The 12,362-nt window shown below is 39.1% G+C and overlaps 1 protein-coding gene across 1 annotated transcript in view; it reads right to left on the reverse strand.

Moving 5' to 3' along the window:
* SEC23A (SEC23 homolog A, COPII coat complex component) overlaps positions 1-12,362 on the reverse strand; it is a 37,789-nt gene that overhangs the window by 23,816 nt on the left and 1,611 nt on the right. The window contains exons 2-3 of the mRNA XM_063290066.1: positions 2,144-2,380; positions 466-523 (exon numbers count right to left, since the gene is read on the reverse strand). Coding sequence (XP_063146136.1) covers positions 466-523; positions 2,144-2,364 — 279 coding nt within the window. The 5' untranslated portion in view covers positions 2,365-2,380. The remainder of the gene's footprint in view (positions 1-465; positions 524-2,143; positions 2,381-12,362) is intronic.

The raw sequence follows: 12,362 nt of genomic DNA on the forward strand, positions 1-12,362 counted from the left end.
AAGCCTGAGGTCCTTGCCTAACAACCGCAACTGGGACTACTGGAACTGCTGTCACTAAGCAGTGCAGTCACATGATGTTTCATCTAATGACCACTTCACTTTAGATGGAAATTCCGGTCCCAATTAGGGTCGTTAAGTGAGGACTACCCGTATACATAATCAGAAAGATAAATCTACACCTGACATACAGGCGATTACTGATAAAATGAAAATTAGTCCTTTTCAACAAAGAAAACAGGAAAAGGACACTTCTGTTTCAGGATTTTCAATTTCTTTTTCTTTAAACAATGTTTGCTCTGTTAACTGTTATTTCAGCCCATAACATTGATTCATTTCTACATAATGTCAAACTTGATTTTTGCATCTTTTTCTTTTCACCATGCTATCACTGTAATATCTGTATGTTTAATAAAGCAAAAATAAAATACCTGAAAATAGCTGGAACAAATATAAATTTTAACTCACCTGATTTCTCTGATAACAAAAATTGCAAGCCCATAGTTTTGCTCGATAATCAACCTGGCTACAAATATAAAGTTTTAAATGTTTCAGTAAATTATGAATACAACTCAGATACACTAATGAAGTTTCAAGCTCTAATCTGAACACAGATTACATACCTTTAATCACTACATTTTATTTAACAAATTAAATTTAACTTTTTGGATGCTTTATTTTAGCTCCTCTTTAATGTTTTTGCTGTGCTGGCTCAGTTCACTGGACAGTCAGTTCTCAAATAGCATATGTTTATGTAATGACAGAGTCCCGCTGATGTTACCTAGTTGGGTAATGAAACATCTGCAAGCAAACAACCAAGCTCAGAGAGCACCAAGGACTCCACAGTTATTGCTGTGTTCGTACATTATTATATAAGGTGCACATTTAAGATGTCAGTTACAGTCACTGAGAATAAAAATGCACAAACAGTTCTTGAATTTTTGAAGCAATTCAAAATAAAGAATCCAATTTGTATTAATATGGAATCCTCAACTGAGGTTAAAAAAAACCATTGGCATGGTGCTTGCTGGCCCTTCTATCTGATTTTATTCATGATTTGAAAGGCACTGATCACATAAAAGAGCTTCCCAAAATAAAAGCAAATTGCATTGCTCTCACAAAGCAGTCTGGGTTTGACAAAGTAGAGGAAGAGGGCTTCCAATCCCATGCAAAGGAATTTGCAACCAAAGAACTGCAACAACATTGATGAGGGGCAAGCAGAAAGCAATGGCCAGCAAGCCACCATAAAAAAGCTTTCTACTTCAGAGTTATCTTCAGTTTTTACTGCATTTGGCAGTCCATGGAATTCAATCTTATTTGGAGCCATATAAGCAGTTTATTTACAAGAGAAGGATGATGGCAAAACAACAGGCACTAGGTGAGTTTTTTTAAGCAAAAACCCAAGAAAAAGACAGAAGACTTGTAGCCCTGTAATTTTGGTGTAAGCACATTTCATCCAAAACCTGCATCTGCTCCACCTCCTAATCCCAATAATCTTCTCCTCCTTCTTCTTCTTCCATTGTCTCCATAATTCTGCAGCCTCAACCCCTCGTCATGTCCTATCGCTCAAGCTGTTTTCACTTATTTTCAAGGTAAGTTTGGTTTAGTGGTTAAGGCAATGGGCTAGAAACCAGGAGACCGTGAGTTCTAGTCCCGCCTTAGGCATGAAAGCCGGCTGGGTGACCTTGGGCCACTCAGTGTCTCTCAGCCCAACTCACCTCACACGGTTGTTGTTGTGGGGAAAACAGGAGGAGGAAGGAGTAATAGGTATGTTCCCCACCTTGAGTTATTTACAATAATAATAAAGGCAGGATCGAAAATAAATAAATAAAGAGTCTACATTTGCATTTCAAAATTAACATTATTCAGCTATGTAACAACTTTATTATGATTACTTGTGTCTGGTAATACTTTGGTTATGAATGTGTTGTCATTCTTGAGTGATCTGCCCCAACCCCATTTCTTCCATAAGCCCTGTTATTCATATTGCACAATTTTGCATAGCACATGGGTTTCTAAGAACACAGCTATCATGCTATACAAAGACTGTACATAATTGGTAAAATTATGAGACAAAGCAATATTTTAATCACAAGAGTAATAGTAATAATATGTCAGCAAAACCTGCAATATTTATTGGAATTACCATAACGGATTTAGAACAGCACGGCAGGTAGTTCGACTGCAGAGAACTGGCTCATATTGAATGGGAGGCAAATCAGGACGCTCTTTCAGTGGTGTGAACAGAGAGGCCACTGGAACCACCATTCTTGTGGCTTCAAGACGACTGGAAGGCCACACATTCCAGCTGAATCTAACACCATCTCTATCTTCATTTTGCTGAATGAACTCCAAGAAGGTTGTCATTATGAAGTTCTTGTATCTATAGCAAAAATATACATTGAATTTAACCTTGCAAGTTCTTGAGGATAAATTCAAAGCAATGCAACACTTTTAGGTAATTCATGTATTTGCACTACCAGCCACCTGGAAACCATGAGAATACCTGTCTGTCTATAAAACCATGGAAGGAAGAATTTTTTACCAATTAGGAGTCTCTGTTCTGTTTAGTGAGTGCTGGCATTGTATTATTTCCAAATACAGATTTGGAAATTTCCAAATGCACAAGCACATGTATCTTAAGCAACAGTTTCACTTCTAAACATTACAGCAATTCTGAAAGCTGTTACCCTGCAAAGCAGCTTTATTTTGAAGAATCTTACTTGGCAAATTATAATGGTGATCACCTGCATCCATTTCAAAACAGCTTGCCTAAGAGAACTGCTGTTTTTGAGTAAGTTTGGGCTAGTTTGCAACGCATTAGACATCACACATTCATATCTGCTAACCAAGGACAACTGTTATACTATGCAAAACTTGGAAACTATTTAGTGCAAGTAGCAGTATGCACTTCAGCAAAGGATCGTTACCTTGTTGTGGTGCTGGAGCTTGAGCACCTCAATGATGCCATGAGCTAAACCGTAAAGGGCCACCCAAGACGGGAAGGTCATGACAGAGAGGTCAGACTAAATGCTATCCCTGGGGAAGGTAATGGCAACCCACCCCAGTATTCTTGCCGTGAAAACTAAATGGATCAGTACAACCACAGATATGTTGGTATACCATCGGAAGATGAGACCCCCAGGTGGGAAGATGGTCAAAATGCTACTGGGGAGGAACAGAGGATGAGTTCAACTAGCCCCAGACGTGATGACGCAGCTAGCTCAAAGCTGAAAGGACGGCTAGCGGCCGACGGTGCTGGTGGTGAACGGCGAATCTGATGTTCTAAGATCAACACACCATTGGAACCTGGAATGTAAGATCTATGAGCCAGGGCAAATTGGATGTGGTTATTGGTGAGATGTCAAGATTAAAGATAGACATTTTGGCCGTCAGTGAACTGAAATGGACTGGAATGAGCCACTTCACATCAAATGACCACCAGATCTACTACTGTGGGCAAGAGGACCACAGAAGAAATGGAGTAGCCTTCATAATTAATCATAAAGTGGCTAAAGCAGTGCTTGGATACAATCCAAAAAACGATAGAATGATCTCAATTCGAATTCAGGGCAAGCCAGCTAACATCACAGTGATCCAAACATACGCCCCAAACACAGATGCTGAAGAAGCTGAAGTAGAGCAGTTCTATGAGGATCTGCAGCACCTACTGGACAACACGCCTAAAAGAGATGTTATTTTCATCATGGGAGACTGGAATGCTAAGGTGGGCAGTCAAATGACACCTGGAATTACAGGTAAGCAAAACGAAGCAGGACATAGGCTGATAGAATTTTGCCAAGACAACTCAATGTGCATAACAAACACTCTCTTCCAGCAACCTAAGAGATGGCTTTATACATAGACTTCCCCAGATGGACAACACTGAAATCAGATTGACTACATCCTTTGCAGCCAAAGGTGGCGCACATCTATACAGTCGGAAAAAACAAGACCTGGAGCTGACTGTAGTTCCGATCACGAACTTCTTCTTGCACAATTTAGGATCAGACTAAAGAGATTAGGGAAGACCCACAGATCAGCTAGATATGAGCTCACTAATATTCCTAAGGAATATGCAGTGGAGGTGAAGAATAGATTTAAGGGACTGGACTTAGTAGATAGGGTCCCAGAAGAACTATGGACAGAAGTCCACAACATTGCCAAGAGGCGGCAACAAAATACATCCCAAAGAAAGAGAAAACCAAGAAGGCAAAGTGGCTGTCTGCTGAGACACTAGAAGTAGCCCAAGAAAGAAGGAAAGCAAAAGGCAACAGTGATAGGGGGAGATATGCCCAATTAAATGCAAAATTCCAGAGGTTAGCCAGAAGAGATAAGGAATTATTTTTAAACAAGCAATGCGCGGAAGTGGAAGAAGACAATAGAATAGGAAGGACAAGAGACCTCTTCCAGAAAATTAGAAACATCGGAGGTAAATTCCAGGCCAAAATGGGTATGATCAAAAACAAAGATGGCAAGGACCTAACAGAAGAAGAAGAGATCAAGAAAAGGTGGCAAGAATATACAGAAGACCTGTATAGGAAGGATAACAATATCGGGGATAGCTTTGACAGTGTGGTCAGTGAGCTAGAGCCAGACATTCTGAAGAGTGAGGTTGAATGGGCCTTAAGAAGCATTGCTAATAACAAGGCAGCAGGAGACGATGGCATCCCAGCTGAACTGTTCAAAATCTTGCAAGATGATGCTGTCAAGGTAATGCATGCTATATGCCAGCAAATTTGGAAAACACAAGAATGGCCATCCGATTGGAAAAAATCAACTTATATCCCCATACCAAAAAAGCGAAACACTAAAGAATGTTCAAACCATCGAACAGTGGCACTCATTTCACATGCCAGTAAGGTAATGCTCAAGATCCTGCAAGGTAGACTTCAGCAATACATGGAGCGAAAATTGCCAGAGGTACAAGCTGAGTTTAGAAAAGGCAGAGGAACTAGGGACCAAATTGCCAATATCCGCTGGATAATGGAAAAAAGCCAGAGAGTTTCAGAAAAAGATCTATTTCTGTTTTATTGACTATTCTAAAGCCTTTGACTGTGTGGACCATAACAAATTGTGGCAAGTTCTTAGTGGTATGGGGATACCAAGTCATCTTGTCTGCCTCCTGAAGAATCCGTATAACAACCAAGTAGCAACAGTAAGAACAGACCACGGAACAACAGACTGGTTTAAGATTGGGAAAGGAGTACGGCAGGGCTGTATACTCTCACCCTACCTATTCAACTTGTACGCAGAACACATCATGCGACATGCTGGGCTTGAGGAATCCAAGGCTGGAATTAAAATCGCTGGAAGAAACATTAACAATCTCAGATATGCAGATGGCTGAAAGCGAAGAGGAACTGAAGAGCCTTATGATGAAGGTGAAAGAAGAAAGTGCAAAAGCTGGCTTGCAGCTAAACCTCAAAAAAACCAAGATTATGGCAACCAGCTTGATTGATAACTGGCAAATAGAGGGAGAAAACGTAGAAGCAGTGAAAGACTTTGTATTCCTAGGTGCAAAGATTACTGCAGATGCTGACTGCAGTCAGGAAATCAGAAGACGCTTAATCCTTGGAAGAAGAGCAATGACAAATCTCGATAAAATAGTTAAGAGCAGAGACATCACACTGACAACAAAGGCCCGCATAGTTAAAGCAATGGTGTTCCCTGTAGTAACATATGGCTGCGAGAGCTGGACCATAAGGAAGGCTGAGCGAAGGAAGATCGATGCTTTTGAACTGTGGTGTTGGAGGAAAATTCTGAGAGTGCCTTGGACTGCAAGAAGATCAAACCAGTCCATCCTCCAGGAAATAAAGCCAGACTGCTCACTTGAGGGAATGATATTAAAGGCCAAACTGAAATACTTTGGCCACATCATGAGAAGACAGGACACCCTGGAGAAGATGCTGATGCTAGGGAGAGTGAAAGGCAAAAGGAAGAGGGGCCGACCAAGGGCAAGATGGATGGATGATATTCTAGAGGTGACGGACTCGTCCCTGGGGGAGCTGGGGGTGTTGACGACCGACAGGAAGCTCTGGCGTGGGCTGGTCCATGAAGTCACGAAGAGTCGGAAGCGACTAAACGAATAAACAACAAGTATGCAACCTAGCAGTTCAAAAACATGCAAATGTGAGTAGATGAATAGGTACCGCTTTGGCGGGCAGGTAACAGCGTTCCGTTTAGTCATGCCGACCACATGACCACGGAAGTGTCTATGGACAAATGCCGGCTCTTCAGCTTTGAAACAGAGATGAGCACCGCCCCCTCAAGTCAGACACGACTGGACTTAATGTCAAGAGAAACCTTTACCTTTACCCTCTAGCAGTATGCAATGGTAGGACAAACCGCAGCCCACCTAATTTATCAGACAAAATGAATTAAATAGAAGTAACTCGCTAACTACAACAGCACTTATATGATAAATTAGAACTCCTTATTGAAAGAGCAACTTGCAGAGCAAGTAGAAAAAAGGCAGGATATAATACCAATCATATTTAAGACTCACTGGGCTTGATGACAGTTGGTTGCGTCTAAAATTCCCTAGACCGAGGTAGGCAACTATTCTGTGTCTCATGGCTACTCTTTGAGGAGCTACTTAGGGACAAATGGAACATGTACCAATGTCTGCAGTGGAGGCATGGCTGTTGTTTCATCCTCTTAATTTTTTTAGTAAAATAGCTGTGCTAAGGCGGTCAGAAGTTTATCTATTTCCTGCCTTTTAAGTAGAAAATGGTGCCATTATAATGCAGCACATTATCATCAAATTTCAGATTCTTGGATAGCTGAGCATCACATGTAATGTGCAGATTACATATTCCTACTCTAAATTTGTCCATGCACAATACAACCTGAGATTTAGTCAATACCAGTTTCACCCATCAGTTTCTAGTAATAACTGCATACTTTCTTTACATAAACACATTTCTATTTGTAATTTTAATGACAAAAGCTTATCACTAAAATGTAAAAACCAGAATTCAGAGTCCTATCTTTCTCGTGAGAATATTTATCTTGAGAATATCGACAAAGTGCAAGCCTCTGCGTTGCTTGTATAATCATTACAGATAAATTATTCCATTTAGTTTTTTCTATATTAAGCTAACCAGGTATCTAAAACTACCTTTGAATTCTATCAGATGCTTGTAAATTTATTATAAAATTGTGATTTTGTTATAAATTGTTCTGCAGTTCTTATGAGGCAAATAAAAAAGTAAAAGCAATGCACTCGGTTGCAAGAAAAGGATGACTGAAATAGGAAATCTTGCTGAATCCACTATCTACTTAAACAATAGATTTGTTTTAGTCAATATTTTATTCTAGATTACAGACTGTAAAACCATTTAATTTAGTATTTATGCATTTACATTTATACATAATATAAACCACAGACTTATGGACTTCTTCCTCCCATTTCTTCACACAGGTGAAAGAACAGAATCACAGTTTCCAGGTTAGAAAAATGGAGATGATTATTAATTTATCTCACAAAATATGCTGACTTCAAATGGTTGTCAGTGCTCCTAGCTTTCTTACCTAGGGTGTGACATGAAAAGTAACTACAGTCAATTGAAAAAAAGCAAACCAAGGCTTCCAGTTTTCTCTCAATGCTGTTCTGGAATAAGAGCAAGAAGAAAGGCACACAAGCCTGAGGCTTACTTATTTAACTCAAAACTACAATTTATTATTACATGCAAATTAAACCACTCCAGGGACACCCCATCTCCTTGCCCTGTTGTAGACAGGATGGACCAATTTTCATTGCTTCACTTAGAAAGATTATAGTTGCACTGCCACCTGGCTTTCACAGGAATGTCAGCTACTTCCAAGACAAGAAATATACATCTCCCTGTCTCAAGCAGAATCTTCCCAAGGAGAAATGCTTACAGTATTTTTAGTCCATAGCAAAAGAAGAGATCCCCCACAATCCCTCTCTGTCCAAGTATGAAATCTTTTGTTATTTTGAAAACTGCAGGCAATTCTCCAGCAAGCAAGAGAGAAGCAAGAAATTGGCATGCCAAAGTGGGGAAGGGGGGGTGGGGGTGGCAAAAGAAAGTTATAATTTGCAGGAAAAATAATTTTCCAGAAAACACATTGACATAGACATAATATCTGTTCTAGGGGTTGTCTATGCCCTTGAGGAATACGAAACAGTTAGCTAAGAACTGCACAAATTTCAACTTTGTGTCTGTGTGTGTTTTTAAATCCAATCCTTTGGTCATTATTCCTCTATACAAGTTCAGTCCTTATATGTTGTACGCAAATTGGCACTTCTTTACATCACATCTGCTCCTGATATCTGCTCTGAACCCTATATTGGAGATTGTTCTAAAGATGCTGTCTGAGATTTGATAAAAATATAGATTTTTTATCTCCTTTACCACTAAATATTCCGGATAATATTCAAAGTTAAAAAGGAATGTTTAAGCATTGTCTTTTCCTTTTAAAAAAAAAACACAACTTGTTTTCTATTTATTACTTGTGAGATTGATCTCCCCACAAAGGAGGAGAGGGAAAGGGGGCTAATTTCTGTCGCACTACTATACACCACAATGCTATAGGCCCAGGAGGTAGTGCTATGGAATATATATATATATATATATATATATTCACTCACCAGTGAGGCACACAGGCGGTAGAGCCCCTGTTTCTTACACACACTTGGATTGGATTAGGAGAAGGATGCCAGATTAGGCACTCCCTAGAAGACAGGTGATAGAAGCAAGAACTACCAAGCCACACACTAAGGCCAAAGGTGGAGCTAGGTTCTGTAAACACACATAGTTTCTGGGAGAAAAGGGTTGAAATCTCCAACCTTTCACTGTATGAGCTTAGCATACAGACATCATCAACACTCCAAGCTGCTAATGGGACCACAGTACAAGTCATTAATATCCTCACAAAAAACATCTTCCATAGATGGTGGATTTTGAAATCTGTACATCCATATCCTCCACAAAGATGGACTACAAGCTACCAGGAATACTATTCCTAATGGGGTTCCAGCAGATCTAGATATTAACCTCATCACATCAAGCTCACCCAGAAATGTTCCTCTTTTTTGGAAACTTTTATTTCCAAGTCAGTGGCACAACATGCAGCCCACCAAGCAGCCTTGTGTATCCTGGTGTTTTTTGAAAAATAATCAATCCACTGCCATGAAATATCACCACCACCAAGAAGGATCCACAGCCGCCACCTAGAGTTTCACAGCCACTTCCAGCCCAAAAGACACATTGCCAAGTGCCTGCAGGCCTCATGGACACTGCCAGTTCTATTGCTGCACTGCTAGCTGCCAAACAACTGATCAGCACGCCAGCCATTCCTTTGTGGCCAGCTATTATTTTTAAGTATTAATCTGGCCCTTTCCCTTCTACAACTAGTGCAGGCCTGCTTATGGGCATTAGTATGGCAGTACAGCATGCTAACATCTTTGCAACTGACTTAAAGCAATGCTTCCTCTGCTGTTAAACCCAGAAATCTCTTCACTATCTAGTTTCATAATGGCTTGTTTATTAACTAGAACCCCGGTCAGGAGGCTCTGACATAGTTCTATTAGGACTTCAGTCAAATTTACCTCACCGTCAAGCTGATCTAAGACCAATCCATGTAATTTTTGGAACATGAGTATGAAATTAAATAACCAGCATATAAAAACACCGACATTAATAAGAAACCAACTGACTGCTGCAGCTAATACCCAATGAAGTTATAAAACAAAACAAGGCCATACTGGTTCTCATAATAATTATAATCTATTACAAAATAGACCTGAAGAGAAAACAGAAGTTATTGCCTATAGCTGTCAGCAAAAACACTTAAAAGCATCATCTATAATCTACAATCGATTCTTGACAAAGATCCTTCCCTTTCAAATGCCATAAACTGGTAGGCTGTACAAGCCTAATCTAAAACAGCTACTAGCCAATAACAGCAGACTATATCACAATGATATAAAGAACCAAACTCCGTGGCAGACTCAGATTCCATCATTGTCTCTTTATCTATTTCAAGCCCTAATAATATTACCCACAAAACTAGGGAGCATACATTTATGCAACTTCCAAAGTGGTATACGCATCATCTATCAGCAGTTCCCAAGGCCCTTAACATTAGATAAAAGAGCTAAACTCTATGCAGAAGAATAAATGGACATAAATCTGATATCAGAAATTCCAAAAACCAGAGGAAGAACGTTCTAGGACACTCCATGACTTCAAAATACCAGTCTTTGAGAAAAAGGATTAAAAAGACTAATTCAATGCAAGAATGTATTTGTCATGTCTAAATGCTACTTTAGGTTCAATCATTTCCTTCTTTCACCTTTCTTTCCACAATTCCTCTCTTTCCTTTCTCTTCCTTCCCAAAAATGCATACTTCAAAACACTTCTCTCACAGGACTGTACTTGATGTGACTGAAGAAGTAGACTATGATCTATGAAAGCTTATGTGATAATAAATAAACTTTATAATCTTTGCATTAATATGGTATTAGAGGAGTCTATGTAATAGTATTATATGATTTGTCTTTTAGTATAATGCTGTATTCATTTGTTTTACTCTGTTATTGTTCTTTTAAATTTGCTGATCACTGAATAAATACATACTACTATTACTTTTCCTTTACCAAAAAAAAAACCACCACTGGAAACTTTTTATTTATCTTCTAATATGTAAATACACTTGAAATTTTTAAATAATGGGCTTTGTCATTCTACAAGTCAAGATTAAATGTTTATTGCTTTGGCATGATGGTTCATGAGTAATTAGCAGAGGCTTCACTACCAGATTCTTTACCACAGATAAAGCTGATCTGGAAAGAAATATGCTTTTGTAAAATGCAAATAATAATAGTATTCCCTGCCCATTCTGAGAGATGGCAAAGTTCAAAAGGCTTAAATGAAATTTAAACAGCTTTATCAAGTTCAGCAAGGTTCTTATCTTTGAATAAAGCATTTTAAACTCACTATTCACAAATAACTGGTTCCCATATTCATATGGATCCAGTTTAATCAGGATTTAAATCAATAAATCATAGCATACCTACAGTCCAGACATTTCTTAAAAGGAGAAAGGAATGTCGAAGAAATGAAAAAAATATGTATCATACCTCAGAAAATGTTCCTTGGGATAATGAGGCCAGAAACACATGTAGACTGTGGAGTTTACAAAAAGATACAAAATGCACACAAGATCCTTCATGCCACTGGGATAAGAAGTAAAGTGTCAGCTAGCAATAATTTTTAAAGTTTCTTATTAGCCAGCTGGAAAGGACCCTTGTAGACTCAAAGAGGAAAAGGTGGGGATATTTACTAAATCCTGCAAAAATGCTGCTTTACAGCTGGAGATGCAAAACTTGTTTTTATGTAGAAGGGGCCTACATACAGTCTTGGGGAAATAATTATCTCTTAGGCATAACTGTTACATCAAAATAACAGTAACCTAGCCTTGATAAGTGGAATACAAAGATAATCCTACACATCTCTACTTCAAAGATGCACAGAATCTAATTTCAGAAATCTCCATTTAGGACTCTAGTCTAAGAATTACAAACCATCTTACAAATCCACACAACTGCGTATTACATTCAAAATAACACTACTAATTTCTTTGTTCCTATTTTGTTGTTTATTCGTTTAGTCGCTTCCGACTCTTCGTGACTTCATGGACCAGCCCATGCCAGAGCTTCCTGTCAGTCGTCAACACCCCCAGGGACGAGTCCGTCACCTCTAGAATATCATCCATCCACCTTGCCCTTGGTCGGCCCCTCTTCCTTTTGCCCTCCACTCTCCCCAGCATCAGCATCTTCTCCAGGGTGTCCTGTCTTCTCATGATGTGGCCAAAGTATTTCAGTTTTGCCTTTAATATCATTCCCTCAAGTGAGCAGTCTGGCTTTATTTCCTGGAGGATGGACTGGTTTGATCTTCTTGCAGTCCAAGGCACTCTCAGAATTTTCCTCCAACACCACAGTTCAAAAGCATCTATCTTCCTTTGCTCAGCCTTCCTTATGGTCCAGCTCTCACAGCAAAACTATACAAACACTGGCTTAGTGTACTACAAAGTGTCCAAAAACAATAGGTTATAGTCCAGAATTTTAAGCTTATTTATTCAGAAGTAAATTCTAATGGATACCATGGGATTCACTTTTCAGTAAATCAGTTCACTGTAGCCTTGTATCCTTAAACAATATGTTATCTTACTACTCTGACTTTGTTGGATTCTAACCAGAGCCTTCTTGACTTACAAAATTCAAGAAATTTCAGGAAAATTAACACTCCTATAAAATTTTCTCCTCCTTCCTCCCAACTCCTTCGTGTCTATGGTAAAAGCTTTTTTTGACAGTAGTTCATGCTCTGGTTTAAAAT

The sequence above is a fragment of the Candoia aspera genome, chromosome 1 (genome assembly GCF_035149785.1).
Source record: "Candoia aspera isolate rCanAsp1 chromosome 1, rCanAsp1.hap2, whole genome shotgun sequence".
NCBI classification, from domain to species: domain Eukaryota; kingdom Metazoa; phylum Chordata; class Lepidosauria; order Squamata; family Boidae; genus Candoia; species Candoia aspera.